The sequence below is a fragment of the Ornithodoros turicata genome, chromosome 4, assembly GCF_037126465.1.
Source record: "Ornithodoros turicata isolate Travis chromosome 4, ASM3712646v1, whole genome shotgun sequence".
In the NCBI taxonomy this organism is placed as follows: domain Eukaryota; kingdom Metazoa; phylum Arthropoda; class Arachnida; order Ixodida; family Argasidae; genus Ornithodoros; species Ornithodoros turicata.
The window spans coordinates 6753822-6779397 of record NC_088204.1 but is presented as its reverse complement, the minus strand read 5'-3'; the positions used below and the strand labels follow the sequence as shown (position 1 = coordinate 6779397).

General features: G+C 44.3%; 1 protein-coding gene across 1 annotated transcript in view; it reads right to left on the bottom strand.

The window, feature by feature from the left end:
• Positions 1-25576, bottom strand: part of LOC135390871 (uncharacterized) — a 510967-nt gene that overhangs the window by 142869 nt on the left and 342522 nt on the right. Inside the window, exon 10 of the mRNA XM_064620821.1 lies at positions 17664-17797. Coding sequence (XP_064476891.1) covers positions 17664-17797 — 134 coding nt within the window. The remainder of the gene's footprint in view (positions 1-17663; positions 17798-25576) is intronic.

Below are 25576 nucleotides of genomic sequence, written 5' to 3'. Positions count from 1 at the left end.
AGAAGGTGAGAAAATGGCGTCTCTTATCGGGATAACGTCGTTTTTCTCGCCTTAAACGAGGGAGATTAGACGGCTTCTCGGAACTCCTTTCCTCGTGATTGGTTGGGACTGACAGAAACTGGGAAAGCGAAAAGAAGTTTTGCAGTTCAGTGAACCTTTGTTTAAGTGCAGGATGCGATGTACTAGACTTGTGTGCCACACAGTTTTGTTGCATTTGGTGTTGATAAAAGATAGGAGGCTGAAGATAGCTGTAGGAGTGAGGAGTAAAGAATGAGAGCTTGAGGACACTGCTCGTGCTCATCGGTATCACTTATGGCACCTTATCCTTTTCGGCTGACTCCGTAATCTTCAACAGGTACGTTCAACACGAGCAGCCAAGCGGGAATATTATTGAGCCAGAGACACATTTAATGTTTTCCTAACTCTAAGTAACTGTGCCATAGATGGAAAATGTGAGCTTGAAAAAATGCTCGATAACATCCAGGGCTTTATAAGAAACAGAGTTGCTTCACTAGTAGCAGCTGTTTCTTAGTCAAGCAGCTGAAAAGTATATAGCGCTCGTTTCTCTTTTATCGCTCGCTTTAAATAAAATTTCTGGACACGTTAGAGCAAACACCCTGTATATATATATAAGGCTTAATTATGGAATTATGGAAACTGAGAGTGAATGAAAGATCAAGTGCAAAGTCCATTAACCGCGGGTGATGTATTGAGGGGGCTATAATTGATCACACCCGCTTCTTTTAAGAACCGGTCAACAGGAAGGAGTGGGTAACAGGGTATAGACTATACCCCTGTTACCCACTCCTTCCTGCTGACTGTACCGTATAGTATGCGTCCTGGGCCGACTTCAGGAGGAACTTTTGCGACATTCGTCTGGAAAGTCTTCGGAAAAACCAGGAAAACCTCAGACAGCACATGCCGCTGGTCCGTAGGTTTATCACAAATTACCACATTTATGTATTTATGCTTTCACTTCAAGTATGGCCCTCTCTCCACAGCGAGGATTGAGGAGGGGGAAGGATAATCTCTGTCTCCAATTCGACAAATAAAACTAGCCAGAAGGAAGCAAGACAAACAGCCAATGAGTAGGAGGTTAGCTGAGAGCGTCTAACTAAGTCGGAGGGGGCAAAAGCCTTTTCCTGTCGTGCTACTCAACCAGATTATTTGATCGTGAGGGTCGCAAGGAGTGCGCTTTAACAAAACGAAACAAAACAACGAAAGACAAAAAGCACGATGAGTCACGGACGAAGATTCAGGAAGAAGGACCCGTGAGAGTGTAAACAACCATCCCTGCGAACGTGAAAGTTTCCAGCGAGCACAACGAATTCTCTCGCGTGCCGGAAGTCGGAAGCATTGCAAATAGAAATCCTCGTCTGCCAATGAACAACCAGGGGCTCTTCTCCAAACTAATGCGTTATTGCCGGTTACGTGCGGTTATAACCCTTGTCGATAACGAAACGCAATTAGATGGAACAAAACAGCAAGACCGGAGATTCTGTAAGTCTGGACTGTAAAAAGATGATAATTACGTTTCGACTAATCCTTATCAACCGAACTTGCACAAGGTCAGAAGTCTTATCTGCTCTCTATGTGCGTCTGTCTGGCATCCGATGTTTAATTATCAGTGATTTAGGGCTTCGTGAAGTGTGGGTTTATTAGTAACATCAAGTATGTACGTGTTATTGGGTGTTACTAGTACTAACCATCAGAGATTCTCGATGGCATGAACCGCCAGGTCGCTTTTATCCACAAGACACGTTCAGTAGATTATGCACGGGAGGTATTAGGACTGTTATTAGGACAGTTTCACACCAACAGAATGACCTACACGCCCGCAGCAGTTTAGCCCTGGATCCCTGCTGACAAAAGCACTCTTGCACTATCAGTGCCACCGTAAAATTCATAGCCCGGAGTGTCAAATGCCATTACGCGGACGCTTATTATCCCTTGTTTGATGGGGAGATTTTTATCGAAAATGTAGGCTCACTTTATAAACCCGCAGGCTTAAATGCATTAGCGGAAGCCTCTATTATGAACCTCCTCACGACGGGTACAGTTCCTTTATGCTCATCTGAAGCGCGACAGGGAAAGACACTTCAAACTAATTTTAATTTTTTATAAGAAAATTTATTAATATCACCGATTTGTTACCGACCATTATGAGAGTCAATACTCGAAATATAATTTTTTTTATACCGGGTGTTTCAGTTAAATCCCCGGGCTAAATAATTCGCGAACCGGTGCACCAATCGAATAACTTTCTTTTTTACAAGTATCTATCCAATACAGCCTACAAGATGCGCACCGCGTGAATGAGCAACAGGCGCTCATTATTTAAGTAAAAATGCAAATGAGTTTCGTGAAAAAAGCTAACTTCTAATGCAGGGCGCCGTCGGCATTAAAATGGGTACTGCCCCTTCTGGGACCTTCAGCGGACACCTTCTAGAGAAAAATCTGCCACCGAAGCGGGTCATTTCTGCAGTAATTAATTGGTTTCGGTTTACGTATTTTTGTCGCGGCTGGTCGCCGCGAAGCGCAAAAGGACGTAATTCATTGGTGTAATTCATTGGTGTAAGGACGTAATTCATTGGTGGATAAGGGAGTGGAAGAGCGTCCTTTTGCGCTTCACCGCGACCAGCCGCGACAAAAATATGTAAACCGAAACCAACTTATTACTGCAACAAATGACCCGCTTCGGTGGCAGATTTTTCTCTAAAAGGTATCTACTGAAGGTCCCAGAAGGGGCAGTACCCATTTTAATGCCGACGGCGCCCTGCTTTAAAAGTTAGCTTTTTTCACGAAACTCATTTGAATTTTTATTTAAATAATGAGCACCTCCCGCTCATTCACGCGGTGCGCATCTTGTAGGCGGCACTGGATAGATACTTGTAAAAAAGAAAGTTATTCGATTGGTGCACCGGTTCGCGAATTATTTAGCCCGGGGATTTAACTGAAACACACGGTATAATATATAAAGACTTATCTTTTTGCCTTATGTTTTGCCTCTCTCGGAAAATGAATTGGGTGGCGCCTATACGCGTGTTACCAAACTAATTCGCACATATAACTCCCCCCAATATATTACCGTGCACGCAATGCGACTTCCACATTAATTCTGCACGACGCCCAAATTCTGCAACACTGCATTTCTAACTTCTCTCGAAGCGTAAACGCGTACTCGCACTCACTAAGGAGTGAGATTCATTCTCGCACGTGACCAATGCACAGGTATAGCAATTACGTCCCGTATGACTGCGCGCGGTGCCCCATGAACAGATTTATTACACAACAGGCGCCTCCCAAACTGCATTCATTACCGCGAACGCGCCTTAGGTGCGTTCAATGTAATGAATGAATCCCATACTCGCAAACACATGCGTCATAATGTATACGAGAACAATCTGTGGCCTCTGAGCGGACATTGCAATTTCACTGGCACAGATTGGAAAATCTCGAGTGCAGTCACTAGACGCTGCCTCATTCAAAATGGCCGGTAGAATTATGAATCCCAGCAATGTGCGTAGGAATAGCCTTCGCCTAATTAAGAGAAACTGCTGCGCTGATTAAGAAACCTACTAATCAGAACGGGGTATGCATTGAAATGGTGGCACGGAAAGAACGGTGGGGGACTTGCGGAGAGAGGGGTTCAGAAAGAGAAAGTGATGCGACGTGTTGGATGCGAGATTGACTTTACGCCTTGGAGATGCGATAGACGCGTTCTGAGATTTGTTAAGCCTTGGAATACAGGAAACGGTTAGAGGTTTCGGCTTAGGACATTTTAGGTTTCTAATTTGTGGTTGGAAAGAATGAAGCGTAGTTCTGCTATAGAGCAGTGGTACTCAACCATGGTTCCGCGAGCTTTGACCTGTAGTTCCGCGAAACTGTCTTATTCCAGCGAGTGCAACTTTTGTGCGTACCAGTGCCCGCACTATAGGCCGCCTAGGCCTAACCCTTTGGTATCCCATCGTGCCCGTTAGCTCATCGTTGGCACTGGATTGGCTTCGAGATCGCAGAACCGCCGTAGCTGACACTCGGTCTGAAGAGTAGACCAATCAGCTATCGTCATCCGTCATTGCGTAGTGGTAGGCGTCGTGGAGGCACCATCGCGGAATCCGTCGCGTAACGTAAGTTGCGAACCGCTGGGCCTATAGAGCACAAAAATGTGTACTTTCCCTCAATGGGTTGCCTCTGGTGTCTGAGCTTTTAGCAATGTAAGATGCTACATGTGAGTAACTGAATGCGATATCAGTAACAAGGTTGAACAGGCAATGAAAAAGTCACTTCGATTTCTTCTATCCAAATCTATCTTGTGTTCGTCCCTAGCACTTCAGCGCATTAAAGGGGACTTCGTTACCAAATGCATTCCAAGCTTGCGATATTCCCACAATCAATCACGCGAACAGAACGCAGTTGTGAAATATCTCACTTGAAAACGAAGGGTGAATCATGGAAACGACTTTTGAAAGTTGAAAAAATCTGGCTTCCACCGAGCGTCGATGGAAGTATACTTCTTGTTTCTTACTCTGGTCAGCCAACGTCACCGTGCATTAGCCGTACCCACTGTACCATTCCTGCGCTGTTTCCTGACTCTCAGGGAAGCAGCTGACCGCTGTTTCTTTCCATCAGTGTCTTAGTAATCTGATCTCCATTGTTTTGTTTCGGGAATGTAACACAGCGGCTGCGATTTGTCCGCTCTATGCAGAGTGACGTGAACGCGGTGCCTTGGGAGGAAGAAATTTCTGCGACGTCCTCTAAACGTTCCTGTTTCGGTTTGATCGTTTTCTTATTTGAGGCATAATTCGCCAGATGAGGAAGAAACAAAGTTGATGGCAGGTATACAGTGGATATTATGCCTCAACTGCAATGTGCAGCAACTTTTTCTCCGACCGTTCCGAAGTCTCCTTTTAAGGAATGTTATATATATATTCGCAATATAGAGGGTAGTACAGGGTGCTAACTTAAAAAAAAGAAAAACGTATTTAAAAAAATTCACTCATCTCAGCACCACAGGGTCACGCTATTTATCTCGTGGGAGATTTTGCCATTACTTCCGAGCACTTTTATGAAATTTAATTAGCGAGAAATTTTGAATTTTCTCAACTGACCTCCGAAATTTGCCGAGTCAACTTCATTGTTTGTTTGTTTGTTTGAGTCTTTCGACTCCGGAGTCGTGGGATCCGGACAACGGACTAACAAGTTCAGCAGATTTAGATCGCGTATTATTATCGCATATCGGAACAGAGGAGAACATAAACGTGCTGATACATAGTTTCATTACGACGAGATGATGCACTGCTCTAAGATTGTTGGGAGATTCTACAATACACTTTTCGCCTATAGTTTCTTCTATTGTCTACAGTTTCTTCTATTGTAAGTCTCGTATATATCTGTTTTGAAAGCTAGTCAATCAATGGTATATGCCGCACGTCACATTTTTTGCCACCGTGCGCTCCGGTCACGTCGAACCTGGCGAGGTGCACGTACTAGCAGAACATCGTAAGGCTCCGCCTGGCCAATGGCCACCGCCTTTGCATACAGGCAACGAGCTTAACTGTTTAGAACGGCGTTTGACGACCACCTCATGCTATACTGCCGCGCGCAACATATAATAGTAATAATAATAATAATAGATAAAGAAACATAGGATGAGACACGCTACTAATGCCGGAACAGCACAGCACGGAACAGCAACAGATCAACGAAGAAGTTCAGGAGACAGCTGGACAGCCTGTGCGCATTCAAAAGCCGCGCCACTAATTGTTCCGTCTGGCTGAGCGCAATATGCGTGTTTACAGTATTGGACTTGGCATGGGTGAGCACAAGCGGTCATATGTTTGCACAAAATTTCGCTTGACCCGTCGCGCGCCAAGAGAAAACAAAAATAACACAAAAAGAAGACGTTACATCAGCGGTACTGCATTTCCAAGCAAGCGCCAAAATGTTATGAAGCGGTGACTGCGCAAACCATTTCGCTCGCTGCGCCATCCCTCGACTGTAGACGACGAAGTGCCGGCTATGATGCACCGCGTTAACTGTTTAGAAAGGCTTTTGACGACCACCTCATGCTATACTGCCGCGCGCAACATATAATAGTAATAATAATAGTAATAATAAAAGATAAAGAAACATAGGTTGAGACACGCTACTAAGCAGGAGGAAGCAAAATAAATAGAAAGACCGCGTGGACCGTGCTGGACCTGCCTTCGGGTCCACAATCAACACGAGCGATTGGATTAGTGCAACTAGCTTCCTTCCTTCTTATTTGCGGAACTTCCGCGGCCCCGTTAATTGTTCGCACCCTACGTTGCATGTTTGCTGGGTCTCCCCACGGGATTTTAACTCTTCCAGCATAGCGGAAGAACTTTCTGCGGTTTGTCGCTTTGCTTCGAGCTCTTCTGGGCTCAGAGCTGTCCACCGAATGTGTTTTGTTGTTGTGCCGTCATTGTGGTCAGCTGAGACGCTCGCGTAAAACAAGCCCACAACGGGATGTACGGCTAGAGAGAGGTGCTGGTAGTTTTCAGTTCAGAGCAGACGTAGAGAGGGACTAAGATTCCTGATCTTCCTGTTACGGTCACGGAAATAATAAGCGAGCTCCCCTCTCAGGTTACCCCGTTTGTAATGCTGTCCCTGCTAATCACGTGAAGTTTGCATTTGAGTTTGCTTAGTGGTGGTAGACTCGATCGCGGATGAGTTAAATTAGCTGTCATTCGTTTCCCCTATTGGTATAAAATAATACAGTCCTAATGCAGTAAAACGTGCGAGTGTACAAATGTATTTGAGGATAATTGCAGGGAAGGTTCTGATTTTAGAATTTTCTGTCTTGCCTTTGGCCTGTATCAAATTCACTGGAAGAGATAACGCGTGTGTAAACTTGAGCGAAGAAAACGAACCCCTCATTTTGACTGAGAATCATTCAATGCCTATGTAATAGAGACGTATCGCTTTCAAGTCTTTAGATGTCTCTAAACACAAAACTACGTCAGTAGTCTAGTAGTCCCATTTAGTGCATTACTAATCTCCAGTTTAAAATTCTTTTCATTATTTCCAGTTTTCCCAGTTTCTCCAAAGCGTGATGTGATGTGATGTGATTAAAAAAAATGGTGATGTGAGTGCATTACTAATCTCCAGTTTAAAATTATTTTCATTATTTCCAGTTTTTCCTGTTTCTCCAAAGCGTGATGTGATGTGATGTGATTAAAAAAAATGGTGATGTGAGTGCATTACTAATCTCCAGTTTAAAATTATTTTCATTATTTCCAGTTTTCCCTGTTTCTCCAAAGCGTGATGTGATGTGATGTGATGTGATAAAAAACATGGTGATGTAAGTTTCGAAGGAGTGGAACTGGCTACCTCAGTATGCTTGCACACACGAAGTACAAACAGATGATCAGATGATGAGAAAACAGAGATGATGATGGAGTTCAACATGTAGTTGGAGTTCAACATGTAGTTGGAGTTCAACATGTAGCGGAAGCTAAATTACGAATCCCAACCTAAATTACGTCAGCCTATTTTTGCGGCAACAGCTGCGCGTGCCGCAGGCATTGCTGATATAATTTCCAATTTCTGCTAACAATAATAAGTGTTATTTTGACGCGCGCTGGAAAATTCCGATACATGGTGCTGGAAGCTACGAACCTCGAAGCTCGAACCTAGGATCTCGAGCTCAGCACTAGTAGACGTCACCATCCTCTCGGCCGAGCTTGCTGAGAAACGGAGAGAGCCGCGCGGTGGCGCCACCGGCCGCGTTTCCTTCGCATCTGTTTTTCTCTCGTCGCCACCTGCGTCATGTTCGTCCTTTCCAAGGTTATTCGTGGCAGTGTTCCGGTGTGTCGGGGGACTGTCTAGCCTGGCATAAAAACAATAGTCTCGAGCTGCGGACGTTGCCCTGTCTTTTGCTTTCATTGGTGTGCTCAGTCACTGCGTCATCTCCGTGACACTGAAACACGTTCCGTGGATGGATGGTTTCTTCAAGCCAACATCGGCTCATCTTCTCAGGACTATTGGGTTATCCATCGAGAAATACGGATAATTCGTCGCTGGCTTCCTACCGAACTACTTTTTTTAGAATAGTGTTGTAGTAACTTAGTACAACACCGTAGAGGTCAACAGCAAAACAGATGAGCATTAAACGTTCTAATACGTTATTACACCATTTGGCTCAATGTACAGGCAGCATGAAATTGACATTTTCACCGTAGTTCAACGAGATGAAGAACTCGGGAGGGAATTTGTTTTGCTACATGTAGCCCGCTTGCATTCCTCTGGTGGCCATGCGGCGAAATAACATTCTATGTACCAAGGCCGGCGTCTGCGAGGGGGGAGGAAGCCGGCCTAAGGGGGCACAAAAAATACAACTTTCGATGAGGGCGCAAATTTCCTACTTGTTCCCCCACCGAAGCCCTCCCCTTTGATTAAAGGAGCGTCTGTATATTGACACCTGTTTAGATTTGCAGGAGTCTTTAAGTGTTTTTACCTTTCGTTTTTAACTCCCAAAAGTGAAAGAACTTTGCAATTTCCCCGTGCTGCCTAAGAAAAGAAGGGGGAGCAGAAAATAGCTTTCGCGCCTTCTCCATTTTATTGCAAATAAATTCAATTTGGCGAATAAATCGTGAAATACCTAAAGTCTTTTTTTTTTCTTTAAAGCTTTCCAAATTCTAGCAGATTCTTTGTTTCCTATCGTAACGAAGATGTCAGCTTTCACACTTTTCGTACGTGTCGGCTAGGCTTTAACAGAGGAACGTCCGACACGTCAGAAGACCTGGCTGCACCGGATGTAACGGCGACTCTCCCTTTAACTGTACTGCAGTTACGCACGCACGCGACGCAGCTGTGTTGACATCTCCCATCCACCCCACACAAAAGGCATGATGACGGAGGAAAGCGTAGCGCACGCTACAGAAGCAACGGGTCATAAACTTCCCAGCGTTTCCTGCTGACGATACTTTCGATATTGAGCGCCGTTCTCCCAAAGGCAGCCGGGCTGCCTCTGGCGGCGGGGAATAGTTTTTATTTTTATTTTTATAGCTTGGTTAGAGCGCGCTACGCTTCCGAAAAGCTTAGACCTCGGCCGCCAGGTGGAGCTGCGCCGCTACGATATATATCATCACTCCATAAAGTCTTCTCGCTTTTTAACGTGAGCCATATACTACGTAGCGCACAAACAAGGTAAAATAAAACACCGGGATGCACAGGCTGCAACATTCCTCCAATTCAAGCACTACATCTTTTGTGTGGGGAAACCAAAGGGACCAGCTTTGAACCTTACAAGGCAAACGGAATGCAACATTCACGTCGGAAGCCTTTTTAATCACCGAAGCTATTGCCACTTAAATGCGAGGAATTATGCGAACATTTCTTTCTTTTTTTTTTTTGTCCATCCCAGTTAATCAGCCTAAGGAAAGTTATTTCTGAATATAAAACACCCGATGATACGCATGAGCCAATCTACACAGACGCAACGATCGTTCAAGACACCACGCTGTCGACCGAGTCTAAAAGCCAGGGAAGGGTAACAGAAACAGAAACGGAATATTACCGAAATTGGAGATGGTAACGCTAACGGAAACGGAAACGCATAGCACGGTCCTCCATTACTGGAAACAGTAACGGAAACGTAACAGAAACGAAATTGAAAGGCTGGTATCAGAAACGGATAACGGCAACGCAAATATAGCAGTAACGAAAGTGGAAACGGTAACGGAAATACGTCCCTTACCCTTCCCCGTCTAAAAGGATGGCATCATACGCAAGGCGAATTATGCCTTCATTTGCACACATATTAAGAGCATACATACGGGTAGGTGGCGATTATCCTAGTAACATGTAGGACAACGCGGAAAGGAAGGGCACGTTTACTATCATTCCATGCGTGCATCAATGACACGCTGAAATTATGAGCGGCCAACTTATCGTCTCGCAGGTGGCATCACAAATTGTTGCTGTCCACTGTGGCGCGCTATGACGCTGAACATGGAAAATATCCTCAGTCCTGGACTGTATAAGCACGCAGTTCATGTCATACGGGAATTTCGTAATATGGAACGGGGAAATGGAAGACGGGGAGATACATTCAGGAAAACGTTTCTCGAGGGCGCGTATCTAAGAATGTTATCTGGTTGAAAGATGTCAAAGATGATAACAGATATGCACGCCACACGAGCGTTTGAGCATGCACACATAGGCCTAGACGGCGGATTGCAATTCGAAAGAGCCAGGAGTCACGGCAATAGACCTCTGCCGAAGAAACGTCACCGTGACGTAATCATGACGTAATCATGACGTTGGTAGACGTAGCGACGCCGAAACAGAACACCGGCGGAGAACACCGCCTTTGCATAACGCGGTATTCCTTCACGAAGGTCAACGGTCGCTTCTTTGTATTAATGATACACACAAAGGAGGTCACGTTTTCGCTCTGGTGCCTCCATTCGCGTTTAGAGTAAACCGCGGGAAGAAAAGAAGGCTACACCCAAAGATTGCATCGTCTTGAAAAATCAATGTCCTAATCCTGTGGGGAATGTGGTTCATTCTAACGACTTAGTTCGCGCTTGCTTTGTATAGAGACCTCACGTGCACTTCGAGAGAAACTCGTGCCCTTCAGGCTCCTCAAGATGGAACAACCCGGTAGCCATCTTGAGAAAGGGCTACAGAAAAGATAGGTCTACCGGTAAAAGAAAGCGGAACAAGGTTAGGATTTTGTGTGAGTGCCTCGTATGAGTGTGTATCTTTGTAGTGTGTATTAGTGTGTCTTTGTAGTGTGTAGTGTATATCTTCGCATTAGCCTGTGTTTTTGGATTAGTGTGTATCTGTTTCTCTGCATGTTCTAGTGATATTTATTCACTTGCACCTAGTGTACTAACACACTAATTGTTGGGGATGGGGAATGTACTTTTGTTTGTTTTGGGTTGTTTGTTTGTCGTTTTGTTTTGACAGTAGCAGAACTAGTCAGGAGACAAGTTCAATTTCTCCCTGGTTTTCTTTTATATAATCAATCAATCAGCTAATAATATGTAAGGAATCACATAAATATCTTACAATACCAAAAGTTGTATTTAAACGTGGCTTTCTTGTGACTTATTGATTTTTTTTACTATAGTAGTTCCAGTCTACCAAGTTGGCGGCGCTGTGTTCCATGTGACGTCATTTGTTTGTAAACAGGGAGATGTCTATTGGCTCTACAATCACGTGACACGATATCGCAGAGCATGCGTGACTTCGAAGACGTCGTTGTGGGCTTCTGTGAAGTGAAAAGGAAGAACGTAGAAACGATGACTGTCTACTGCAATGAGACATAGCAGGACGTACCCAAGACTCTTGGGTAGTCTAATCTACAAGTAACTTCTAAGTGTAACAACAGTTTTTATCAACGTAACCGTAAAATGTAACTGTAACTAAGTTACTCAGGGACCGTAATATTTTCCACACGTACGTTCTGTGGCACCGTTTTGTCGATAATTCAAACGCCCTGCCGTTTTTTTTTTGTTTTTTTTTTTTCAACCAGGAATTCCGGGAATTTTGTCATGGAATGTTTAAATAAAATGCTAATTAAATCAAATGTTTAAATAAATAAATCTCGTACGCAGCCAGGATGGCTTGCCGATAGCTAAAGAGCGCTAAAACTAATCTTCTGAGAGGTACATTTATTCGCCTTTCTTTAAATGCAACTGTAACATAACTAAGTTCGCGAATTGTAGCTGTAACTATAGTTACATTTCAAAAAGAGTATCTGTAACCCAATTACTATTTTTGCACCGTAATTGTAACTTAGTTACTTTTTTGGTGTAGTTAATTAGTTTTAGAAACTTACCCATGGCTGTCCAAGAGAGCTAACTCCTCACAATGTCCAGTTGCACGCTTCATCAAGTGCCATTCATCAACTGCCATGCTTTAATGCCGCCAGTACCCACTACAAAGAAGAATCAGTCTCCTGTGTAGTTCTATGTCCTTTGCGCATTCCAGCAACTTGGGTACAAAAGGAGGAGATAATGTCGCGGCTCGTTGAAACACTGTTCGTAAACTTCCCAAGTTTCCAAGAAAATCTCAAGTAGCCTCCCACCTGCCATTGATACACAGGCGGTTGCGAGAGAATAAATTAATGGAATACTTCACCGAAATTGAAGCGGAATGCTCGTGCTTCTTTCGTTCTTGTCTCAAATGGAGTAGCGTGCGAAAACTTTGGACGTAAGTGAGTTATTGGACTCTCTTTACCACAGGAAAGCTTGCTTGAGGAATGTGTTAGAAACTAAACTAACTGAACTTCACAGAACTAAACGGAAGGATAAAAGACAACGAAGAAGTGAGAAAAAAAAATCGCAGACAGAGACTCAAGGGTATGTAAGCTATCCGTCTTATTTGCTCCTCCCAATCGTATTTTGTCTCGTGAAATTATCCAGATCAAATTAATGCTGATAAATGGAACAAACGGTTCGACATTGGGAACAACGCAGGGAGACATTACGTGCTCCAGCCTTGTCGCGAGAAAATGCCTCTTCCACGATGGGCACAGTATCGCAGTCGATGAGGATTAGGTCCCCACATACCACGACGACGCTCAGAGGATCGTGCGAACATGGATTACGAACGCATAGAAAAACACTGGTGTCCGCCACATTCAACCAGACATCAGCAGAACAACTAATATAGACTCAGTTGTCTCGCGACGTAAACCCCCAATTATTATTATTATTATTATTATTAATATAGAATATATTGGACATATTAGGGAAACAGTATTTTAATGCAAATTAACCGGCGAATAGCAAAATTGTATCGTTCAATACCTTTTTTAATTAAAAAGTTTTTTTCAAGGAAGTCCCGAGGCCGTTTCGCGGAACGCCATACAAAACTGAATTCTGTTTCGATGGCTGCCATTACCGAATTCAAAGGCTTCGCAAGAAACGTCCTTGGAAAGATAATGCGAAACCTAGACGAGAAAACGAATAACCACAAAAAAAGAAAAAAAAAGGAAGTGAGAACATGGAGAATAGAGGCTCAATGGGGAATTCTTCGACTGAATCAGATGGAGGAAGAAGGCGACGCAAATAAATGATTCCGGGTGTCACGCCCTCTATAATGGTCCGACAGCTGGCACGAGACAAGAATAAACTCGGCTATACTTCCCATTGTTTTTGTTTTCTGTCCTTTGTCATATATTGGGGCGACGTGAGACTCGTGAAAGGGGAGACCCCGTGATAAATGTCGCACGCGATATACTTGTCATCCATCAGATGCCTTCTTTATAGACCTGGAATCCCGCGAATTTATCGAATTGCGTCGTAGTACACGAAAAGGGGAACCAGGGGAACTAGTCTTGTCCACGTGACTTGACAAATATAATAGAGGTACAGTACGATGAGGGTAAGTTGATCAACGCCTAAAAAAAAGAACACTCGGAACTTAGCAATCCTTCCCAATCCGCAATGCGGGAAACTGTGCTAGTGTTGCCTCTGTGGCTATTCATCCAGCTTACCGACGCCTTTTTTAACACTTGCTCTCGGTTGACCTCCAAAGCAGCGCAACATCTTGGTCCAATACTGGCTATTCCGGCCCATTACTGGACCAAGACTGGACCAATATTGACCCTATATTGCCAATATTGGACCAAGATGTTGTGTTGCTTGGGAAGTGTTCCAAGTTTGTGGCCTTCCTGCTACCTTTCCTTTCCCTCTTTTTCCCTAGAGCCACTAAATAGGAAGCAGAGTAGCGCCGGCGAGCAAGCCCGCCATCTTGAGTCAGGCGCGGCTGCGTTGCCTAGCAATGGGACGCCAATCTCCACCTTCTCCGATGGAGAACAACGCGTAGTGGAGCCAGCTCGCAACCCTGGAAACCGGTTTCGGATGGAGGGGACTCAACATGGGACGGCGCGTTCCTGGAAGGGGAAACCACGTGACACGATCGGCCCAATCGTGGACACCGAACGGCGGCTCCGCCGAGGAAGAGGAATGCGATACTCTGTACCCCTATTTACTGACTCTATTTTTCCCATGCTGTGTGCGACTATATGTACATGGTTGTCTTGTGATTAGTGAACTTTGCTGGTTTGTGTCGTGTGTTGTGTGTCGTCCCTCTGTGTTCCTAGACTCAGGCTTTTACATTATGGAGGACTTGGAACTGTGTTCCTATTCAATGATTCCCGTAGAAGCGGGAACTTTTGAACATTTGCAAGGCGTGTGCTGAGATTAATATACGTTCACTAAAGGACCTAAGTGACACGTACACCATTAGAAGAAAACTTCACCGCATGACACGCTCTTAGCCAACCGTCATCCCGCATGACATCGTTTTCGTCCCTGATTCGTTGAAAATGTCGACATTTATATGACCTTCATGTGAGACTAACGCAGTTATGCGGGCCTCGGTTGTTCAGTCGGTAACGTGTTGACTTGCTGAGCTCTAGATCGCGGGTTCGATCTCGGCCGAGGCCGGCAGCAATGTGGGGTGGTCGAAATTATCCGCAGTCCTACACTGCAGCACGTGCAGCTTGTAAGCGGTATAAAAGACCGCTTAAAAATTTCATCCCTCCCAACTATCATATTTTAACGCCTAAGAACTGCAGCTGCAGGCGCTCTTAGGGTCGCCACCTAGCTCCAGTACACCATAACCCAGTTAAACTTATAGTGTTTACCGCGCCCGACTGGCTGGGGTATTACTCACGATGCAACATTAGTGGTGTGAACGTGTTACGCAACCCGGATGCAAAAGTTGCAGGATGGATTGGCACGATCTTCTCGAAACCAACCTGTCCATCACTTCGCTCCTCCTCCGAAGACGTCCAATCGCAATCACGAGAATGTGTTCCTGAATACGTCATTGCGAACTGTCAACAGTATCTTGAGTTCTCGCTCTCGTGCGATTGGATGATGATGATGATGATGATGATGACATTTTCTGGCGCCATCTCACGAGTTGTTCGGCACTACGATGCGGCGAGTTGCTCACCGTGTGAAAGGAGTCTACTCTCTGCAACTTCAAATGCGCGCAACCGTTGCTGGAACTAAGTTGACGTTCGAAGTTGACCTTTGCAGTAACATTAATTTCACAAAGAGGCGTCGGTCAGGCGCTTTCTTCACATCGAGAGGGATGACGCTATCATTTCGTGCAATAGTTTGCCTTCAGTGTGTTATGTGGTGAAGTTCTTTTTTAAGAGTGTAGGACACATTAAAGTGAGGGGAGCACTCCACCTTACCGTTCCATCATCCGGTACAGGATTTCAATCACTTCCAGTCTCGGAAATAGTAGGACGGGCCGGCGCCGGCCAACACAAGCACGCTTCGCTAATTCATCAGAGGGCAGCACCGCATCCAAAATCTCGCTTCGAGGAGTGCTATTAAAATGGCCCCAGTCTAATCAGTGGAAGCAGGTTTTCTGTTAATAAGTCCCATCTACGCACTTTCGTGCCACATATATTAAAGGGTCTAATAATTGAAGCGGCTATCGTAAATCAAAAAAGAAAAAAAAAAAAGAAAGAAGAAGGGGAGAAACATCAGAAAGGCGGCTGGAAGTACCAGGACGATATTGACACTTTGATTTAAATCGATATTTTCAAACATATTCAATTGGATGTTGAGTACATGCAAATGTAAAAAGCATCTACGAAGCATGCTTGAAAAAGTATATGCTGTTTTTTAGCATTTGTATTGGCTCTGAATCATTTTAATGGACATTTTAATGTCGTAATGCGTTTACTAGTTTTAATGATTATCTTGCGCTCATGATTGTGCCACTGTCCAGTGGTTGGCTGCGCCGAAAGTTATTTTGATGACTTTAATACGCAGGCTCAGATCACTCAATTCCGACAGACAGCAGATAGTAGTAGTAGTCAAATCATCGGATGGAGCTTCTCAGGATATGGAAGTAAATGTTCAAAGTCTAACCACTGTTTATGCTGTGCGAACGTGGACCTTTTGTCACCGTATAACCGGTATTGATATTCAAGAATCTGCAATTTGCCGATTCCTGCTGATCAGCTTTCTTCGTACATCCTGTAAAGCGTGCTTTCACTGCAACACGATCGCTACTGCGGAGAAGCGAACTTACCGGCATTCAGCTTTCAGATTTTCATATTTATTTGACAAAACAATATGGTACAAAAGGTTTACAACTTACATACAGAGGTCCCGTGGGTATCCACTAGTGTGGGGACTAACTGATGGTAACAAACTATTTGGCAAGAGACGACTCAGTTATCAATTAGAGTAACAAAACGATAGAGATTTATAGTCAATATGGATAAGAATGAACTAGAAAACAGCTAACATATTTCTAGATCAAAATTTCTGTGAAAACATAATGTATTATAAATGAAATGATTGACCATTGCTTTGAAGTAAGGAAATGTAGCTGTGTTTCTTATATTTTCGGGTAGAGAATTCCACAGTTTCGATGAGAAGTAAATAAAAAGAAAGACACCATAGTTTGTTCTGCACATTGGTACTGAGAGAAGATTCAGGTGAGATGATCGAGAGAATGCAGCGTTAGTATTGTAGACGATGTCGATGTGTGCCATAGAAACCTGGTTATGTATAGTAATTTATAAGTAATAAATTGCGATGCGTCACGAGTTCACTCACGGGTAAAAATGTTTAACAGTGTGCACAGGTACTGGACGCTTTCATTGCGTCTAGCCTCCTTCTTCTTCTTTTTAAGTGTCAAGAGAGGTCAGTCAATATTTGGCTTGCTACTCTTCAAAAACAAAAAACAAAAAAAAAACGTTCTGATGCAGTTACTTTGGGCTACCTGGAGATTCTGTAGTGATGATCGGTAGGTTATGCCGTAGACAAGGGAACATTGATTCATTAATAAAAAAATGGCATGCACCGTCTCTTTAAAAACAAAAATCTTGGCTATTGGCGAAATCGACAGCCAGCCCTCTTAAATAATAATTGAAAGTGAATAATTGAATTGGAACGCGTGCGTGCTTCATGAACCCCATAAGCTGAACAGCTACTTTATATATATATAAATGTCCTGATACTAGTTGGTTGATGGGAGCACTTCCCAGGCTCTAAGACACTCGACCGCAGGAACGTGATAGACGATTGTCAATAACTTGAAATCTACATATTTAGGACCCAGAGAAGTCGACCAATCTGCTGACGATCCTTCTCGCCAAGACACAGAACCTAACATTTCTTCTCTCAACCCCCCCCCCCCTCCGGCGCCCACGCGAATGAAAAGTTACGTGCTGCATCATGCACACGACGCATACACAAAGTATAACACATCTTCTGGAGGCTGTATCAGTCATACACAGCACCAGTCAACAATTGGAGTCTCGGCGTGCATTTGAAGGCGCCGAGCCCGAATTTTCCCGGTTCAACTGTCTGTCAAACGCAGTGGAGAGGAACAGGCGAATCCACAACACTGTTAAGCGTCCATCGATGCGTTAGAATCCCCGACGCTATCGACGAAACGGCATCGGGCAACGAGACCCGGATTAGAAGAGCAGCGCGCAGACGAAGAGGAAAATGAAAGTGGAATGCCTCGTCGTGCGTGATCTAATACGATACGCCCGAATCTCAAGATAGAATATACCGAGGCTGGTAAGAACGGAGGAAAAATGTGAAGCATCGTGGGGTCTGCACGTGCCACTTCAATAGCTTTAGTTATTTCCTTTTTCGGAGCCTGTATCGTTTCCGAAGGGATTATAAGAGGATTACCTTGTAACGAACAATTTCGAGTCTGTAATCCTTCCTCCTGGCTCGCTTGTTGTTTGTCTCGCTGTGTTTGGGGTCGAAAGTTCCATGCTACGTGCATGTCGCCCCTGATATACGTAGAAGACCTGGCGCGTCGTCTGCAAGAGAACAGTCGGAATAAATTATGCTAATGAGACGAATACAACGAACACGTCGTGTTGTAGAGGTGTGAAATTATACGCAATACAAGATGGATCTCGTAAAATGTGCAACAGCACTGGCTAATAACTGTAATCCAGGCGTTTACGCCGAAAGACAACTGTTAACTATGTATTTTTGTGTGTGCGTGTGTGTGTGTGTGTGTGATTTTTTTTCGTCCGAGTGAACTTTTTGTCTTTTCTTCTTTTTTTAGTAGCAAGCCAAATATTGGCTGACCTCTCTCAACACTTAAAAAAAGACGACAACTGTAAGTGACAAAAATGAGGGTCGAATTTTTTTTATGGCACACAAGCAATGCAATATACTCCAAATTATTGGTAAAAGTGGAGAAACTAGTCAAACGGTTCATGCGATCATCCGAAAATAGACACACAGAACAAAGTGTGACTTGAAAGCTGATGTGAAAAATAAAAACCCCTTTTTAAGACCCCACGTCTTTGAGATAGTCAATATCTTCTAAAAGCCTATGCACCTTTAGAAAAGGCATTTAAAGGTATACATGATCATGAGCGATAACAATTGTTGGCACGAGGAGCACCTTGTTACTTGAAGCATTACTTCATTTCACGTGTGTTACGACTTCTGACTCACCCGTTTTGTACGCTTATAAACATACTCCCAAAAATAGAAACAAGCGCATGTACGGTTCTCACCATGTCAATGCTGTACCGCAACGTTACCGGAAGTCAGCGTTGCGAAGCGACTACAACCATACGGCTTCGCCGCAAATCTGATCCTACAATCCGTTATCCAAAGAAAACACGCTTTAAACGAACACAGCCCTTCATCATTATTTCGTAACATACTGCGATTTTTTTTTTTACATTTTTCTTTCTGACAGATCATCCAGGGCGAGTCAGTCATTGGCACAACGGTCAGGGAAGGTAGTTCTGTCGAGACTAACCAAGCCCCTCCTACCGTTATTTAACTCGACTCCTTCAAAAGCAATGTTCCGAAGGAAACTTCTTGGGGAGCCGCTATCTGTAATAACGTACGTGAGCAATCGCAAAGTCACGGACCACGCGGACCTTTGTACGACGCGCAAGCGAGAGGCCGCGTCGGAAAGCTCAAATCCGCTTCGATGAAATGAAGAACGTGGTCCAATCTCGGAGGACGTGATCCCGTACTGTCTGGAACTTTCGCAATCGTCGGAGAGCGAGGGGTTAGGGATAGTGGGAAAAAGAACGTCTTCGCTCCGCTGTTGACGAACAGGAAACAAAGGAAGGAGATAAAGGTTCCCTTCTCGAAGCCAATTCCGTGTTCGATTGAAATCCCGATAACAACGGCTGTCCGAAATCGAGTTACAGCGCGGGGGGGGGGGGGGGGGGGGGGACGTGCGGAAGCATGATATGAAAAGCAAACTTACGTAGTATCGACGAAAGAGGTCGTTCGACAGTGGGCGGGAAAGCGAAAAGCATCGGTGAAAAGTAATTTCAATGGAAAACATTTTTTAGTGGCTTTGACTTTCGGTGTCTAACAAGAAGCGTGCAAAATTCCAGTCGATGGTTATAGGGGGCTGATATTGAATAGACCTCTCCCTGTTTACAAACAAATAACGTCAGACAGCGCCGCCAACTGGTAGATTGGAACTACTATAGCAAAACAACAACTTTATTTTCGACCTTGGAGAGTGGGGACTTCCATCGCCACAGGCGATACTCTACCCCATTGCTGGATGGAATGGGGGGAATAAAATAACGAGCCCCTTCACAATAGCGATCGAAGTCCGATGGTGTCCAGAAATGTCAGAAGAGCTTTGAGCGCAGAGCGTTGCTGGGCTGGATTGGGCCAGGGACCAAGCAATTTCGATAGGGAGAAAGGGCGAGAGTCCAGCTGACGAAGAGACTCGGAGAGTGTGGTTCGGGAAGGTTCGTAGTGAGGGCAATGAAGAAGAATGTGCTCCAGATCCTCAAGAGCACCACAGTGGCAGCAGATGGGAGAGTCAACTTGCCTCAAGCGGTAACGCCACTGAGCTGTAAAGGCCACATCGAAGCGCATTCGGTGGATTAATGCACCATCTTGACGAGAGGTGTTTCGTGGCATGCGGAAAGCGAGCGTGGGATCAACTCTGTTCAACATAGAGGGAAGAAGAATGTCGGTTGTCCGTTGGCGGGAAGCCAGGGGTGTCACTAGGCATCGCAGAATGGAACGGTACTATAGCAAAAAATCAATAGGCTATAAGAAAGCCACGTTTAAATGTGGCTTCTGTAAGTTTCCTTCTTTTTTTTGTAATTGTTTACATATTATTTGTTGTATGGCCTCGTTCTGCTCCATTCTACCGGTAGGCCTATCGTTTCGATAGCCCTTTCTAAAGATGGTTGCAGGGCTCTTCCATCCTCAGGAGCTTGAAGAGCACGAGTTTCTCTCGGAGTGCACGTGATGTCTCGATACAAAGCAAGCGCGAGCTCAGTCGTAATAACAAATCACATTCCGCGCAGGATTACGACATTGACTTTCAGACGACGCAATTCTCGGGATGAAACCTTCTTTTCTTTTCGCGGTCGGCCTGGAACGCGAATGAGAACACGAGAGCGGCGAAAAACGTGACCTCATTTGTTTGTAACACTAATACCCTTGTCACACAGGGAGTCTTCAATGATCATTGAAACCAATAGTCATTGAAAATGCGCGTAGCGCCACCTAGCGTGTAACGTGTCAACCTGTCGTGAAACACTGAATCCAATACTCTTTGGGAAGTTGACACGTTACACGCTTGGTGTCACTACACACATTTTCAATGGTCATTGGTTTCAATGATCATTGAAGACTGCCCGTGTGACAGGGGTATAATACAAAGAAGCCACGTGTGACCTTCGTGAAGGAATATGGCTTTGTGAAACGGCGATGTTCTCCGCCCTCGTTGTTTCGGTTTCACTATGTCTACCAACGTCATGATTACGTCACGGTGAGGTTTCTTTGGTAGAGGTATATTGAAAAATCAACCACTAAAAGGTAGGGAAAAAAAAGGCTCTAACCCACGATAAATGGACGAATAAAGTGATACCTCAATTTTCAATGTTTCAGAGCTCCTTGTGCACAACACGTGCAAATACGCGTGATATTACGCATGTCCGTCGGTTCAGGACGCGTACTAACCTCGCTGCTCCTACTCCTTCTTGGTGTCCTCTCTCCATCTATTCACGTCTGTACGCAGCTCATAACAACAGTTGCTTCGCGGCGCTAACACGAAAAGAACAAAAAACAACAACAAATGTCCAAGCAAATTCCAGTGACATGCACTAGGGATACAGGCATAACAAGTCTTTTGCTCTTCTCTACTTCTGGTTCCCTGAGTACAGAATGGATTCTCTCAATACTCATGCGAGCTAAGCCTAGCCAAAGCCACACTGCAAGTCAACACAAACCAAGCAAGGAAACAAAAAGCTTCCGTCCCTGGTGGATTGAGACTTGCGTTTACATGGCTATGTTTGCAAACTCGTTGCAACCTGCCGTCCGCCCTTCGTGGAGCAATGTAAACATCCAATTACGCGCAGTTCAATCTGGGTGCCACTGAAAGCAGACGACAAGTAAAAAAGGGGGCCGTCTGCTACCCAGTAGCAGACGACAGACGACGAAACTGGAAGGAACAGCTGTGACAGCAACGGGTAGCAGGGGGATGAGCCGTAGGAACCTACCATAAGGAACTGGAACGTCAAAGCTGGCAAAGTCCTGCTGTACGAAAGGGAGAAAATAGAGTTGAAGGTGATAGCGAGGAATCGTCAACCGACCATGCGTCCTACATCTCAGTTGTATGCATTGAGCAGTGTAACGCGGAGCAAACAGCATCTCAATCACCTGGAAATTAATTTTATTAGAAATGGTTGCGCCGTGTTGAACAAGACTACAGTAATCTGCCGGCAGAGCGAGATTGGTACCTGGGTCTTTCCAAGAGTTATCCATTCACTTCCAACGTATTATTATATATATATTTATATAATATTTCGAACGTTACCATTCGAAGAGACCATCTCTTGGTGAACAGGAGCATTCTGTTATCAGTACTCCTCTTCGTTTCTCTCTTGTCCTACCAGCAGCTCCGATGACGGTTTTGTAAAGTCAATGCATTGCATGGTAATGTTTCCAGAACAGAGAGTACAGCACTGCACTATACTAATGGTTATCTGACCCTACGATGGCTGTTGGGGGATGTGATCCCCCAGATCAAGCAGATACAGTATCGGGTCTCTGAAAGGAAACCTTAGGGGAGCTCGTACTGGGATTACATTGTACTTTGCCTAACGTAGTCTGTCTGTATTATGTCGTGACACTGCGTGTTGTTCGGGTATTTCCTTTCTCTGTACAGGCATGCGTGGGTGGGATGTGTTCAAACAGTGTCTGGAGAATAAATGAAATGGATCTAAACGTCACTCTACATATTAAAGCATTAACCCCATTACAGGTGGAGCTTTCTATGCAGCGGTTACTGATTGCACGATGCTGATCACTTATGGTCTGCAGTGAAGGGTTATCCTGAAGCTTAGAATCTTGTTTGTGAATGAGTTCGTTACGAAATTCTTGGGACTTTTAGGACTTTGGATGAGGCGTTCTTCGTCTATGCGGCTAGATGTACTGGAACTACTTATCCAAAAGAATATATTCCCACTCCCTGCGAATAAACGTTACAGGAAGCAAGTAGGAATAGAGAGAAAAAAAAAGAAAAAAAAAAGTGTTGTGTTGTGCTATTTCGAGGCACCCTCATGCTTTATTAGGAGATTCATCTCCACAATTCCCCCTACATTTGTGCCACAGGTTTTGCACAGAGCGCTTGATTCAGTTTTTTTATGTGATCCTCATATAGTTCTTAACTAGTTATATCATAGTACACTATACCCTGGTGCGCTATAGCCCTTGTTGTTCTCAACAACTAAAACTCAAATAGTTAGTATCCCTTATGGAGAGGCCACAGCAACCTGTACGGCGCATGAAACTTATGATATTGCTTTCCAACTGCCATTTCTCGGATTGTAACTTCAAAACTTCAAAACATAACACACTGAACACGACAAAAACAAACAAATTTGTTCCATCCGTCCTCTCTAGCGTTTTTCTTTAATCATTTGTTTTTTTCATTGACCTCGAATCCGGAGCGGAACACGTTCGCTATTAACAGCCTAACCAATTTCGTTGCTTACTTTTTATTTTTATTAATTTTTTCACTCACATCGCTACGAGCTTTCGCACCGAAAGAACAAACTTCAGATTTCAAATGTGTTTTCTAAACTTGCTTTCGCAATCCGTGCGTCTGTAAACATTGCGAAATGCTCGATACATATACATCGTCCGTTTTACGTCGTCCCTGTTAATTACAGCCCATTTGCATACACGAGGAAAAAAAAGGGGGGTATTAAAGCAATTCTCAGCTCGTTCCCATTTGAAAAAGCACAAGCAGATACAGTTTAGAAGGTCGTACAGAGACGTTATGGTAACAAATTCGACGCTGAATTGCAGTATTGATCTCCGACTGTTGTTCCTGCTACGCGTATAGCAGCGCGCTCTCGTGGAAGTTGGAGCTCACGAAAGAGAACAGCGCAATAATGTGTGTGTTTTTACTTGGCTCTCTCTGGTGGAGGAAGCCGGTTGAATTGTGAATTCCGCTTCATTAGCAAAACACAACGCAGATGTTGGATGTTAATCTTCGTATTTCCGATCGCGCGTTTTTCCCGAATTGCGCGCATAGTGTTAGCATTAGCCGGAGTCAGAAATGTGAGAAACGAACAAAGTACGAAATGCAGATACAGACCCAAACGTAATTTTGTGCGAGGCACTGCTTTGCTATTGCCTTGCAAAGCAACAGTCCTCGTATAAGCTGAGATAACAAAGAAAAAAAGAACGTTGTACATTATTACAAATGTACAAGAGGTGGGAAAAACACACACACACACAAAAAAAACGACTGCATATCTGGGGGGGAGGGGCGTGCATCTATTTATTTTGGCTGGAAAAATCAGCCAGAAAGCACAGCTTGCCATTCCTTGGTAAATAATTCCTTAGGGGTAATCCATCTTAATCCACCTTAGGGGTAATCTTAATCATTCATCCTTGAGCACTGTGCAAAACGTGTTTAAATGCGATACTTTATTTGTTAAATTTTTATCGAAAGCATTTTAAGGCTTTATGAAATTGCTTATTTTTCTTTTCATTTCTTGTTTTTGTGTGCGTGGTTGACCCTCCGAATTTACAGCTTTAAGAAATCGCGTGATAAGTAATTTCACATACACGAGAAAGATACGGGGTTACGATGAGACAAAACCCGTCCGGCCTCCCGAAATCCTCTTACACGACGCGTTTAGGCCTAACGCTTTCGATCTGCGAAAACTTGTTCTTAAACGACGAAAACGCGTTGGAGCGGACGAAGACGATGGGCGAAGGAAGAAGAACATGACGCTGCTACAACGGAGAGACTGGAAGCCCGTCGTCGTTCATAAACTTTCTTCATGAATAAAACAGGGCGGCCTCGCTTCAACATCGTTCTTGTCTGGGGCCGATCATTTTCGAAGCGTTCTTCTGCCACACGTTAGTGCCGCTTCTCTTGACACGCGGTATCTCGCTCCATGCACGGAAGCTGCTTCGAAGGAAGCTTGAGGGCTTCGGTTTTGTTGGGAACTTTGACGCAAGTTGCCCTGATACGCTGGCGAACTACCGCGTTTGGGAGTGAGCAAGGTATCCTTCTTTTTTTTAGAGCGGGTTTACTAGCTTTGTTAGATGTGACGTCAAGTAGGGTGAGTTCTAAGCGCAAGCAAGATGTATCATGTAGATGAAGAAGATAAAATGGCACGATGCCGTCGGAGGACGTTCTTACTGCCTGGAATGAGCGGGCAGACCTCATTCTGTTCTTCTTTTTTAATTATTGAACGTTCCCCCCAGTCCCCCCCAAAAAAACAAAAAAAAAATTCCGAAGAGTGAGGGACGGTTGTAAACGTCCTCATATGTATCGCTTAGCGTCCTCAAGTCCTTAACTGTACTTATAAACAATGGCTAATCGGTTAGTTGCGCCTTCTGGTTTTAGGCTACGCACTAGGTAATTCAAATGCGTAGAACTTGGGGGAAAGACAGAACACAAAAGCTGTTCGTTTTTTCGTTTTGTGTTCTGTCCATTTGATTTGTCGTTTGCCCAAGCTCAGAGAGATATTGCCAACTTCAAATATGTAGTTGATGAGGAAGACTATAGATGGCACGACATCGTGACTCCGCTCCTAGGAGTCCATTCAGTTTAATCGTCATTCAAATAAATCATTGTAGCTCTCCTCATATTGGCCTTCTTGGACAATAGCACTCGCATAGCCTTCCCTGTGCGTTGAGCTTTTTTTCCTAACTCTCCACACTTTTTTTTTCGCATTTTCGAGTCATCCCACGCGACATGTTTGCAATAGAAACGTCACAAACTGACGTCATTCAAAGAAAATAAAGCGACGAGTTTGGTTATAAACACGTAGAACGGAATAAACATTAAATGCTCGCGAACCTCACGTTTTCTAACCCATTCCGCGTTCCGTCACTCGAACCAGCCCAGATTTAGCCGCATTCAACACGAGCCTCATTTCAATCCAATATTCATGCGGCCCTCGCACTTTGAGAATCGTCCTTCGATTTTGCTTCCCAGTTTCACTGCCATACTTTGAATACGTAGTAGTTTTTTTTTTTTTTTTTTTCTCGTTCCGCACTTAAAGCTCAAAAACTGCAATTATCATTCCGTACGCGCAATTTAAATAGATTCATCG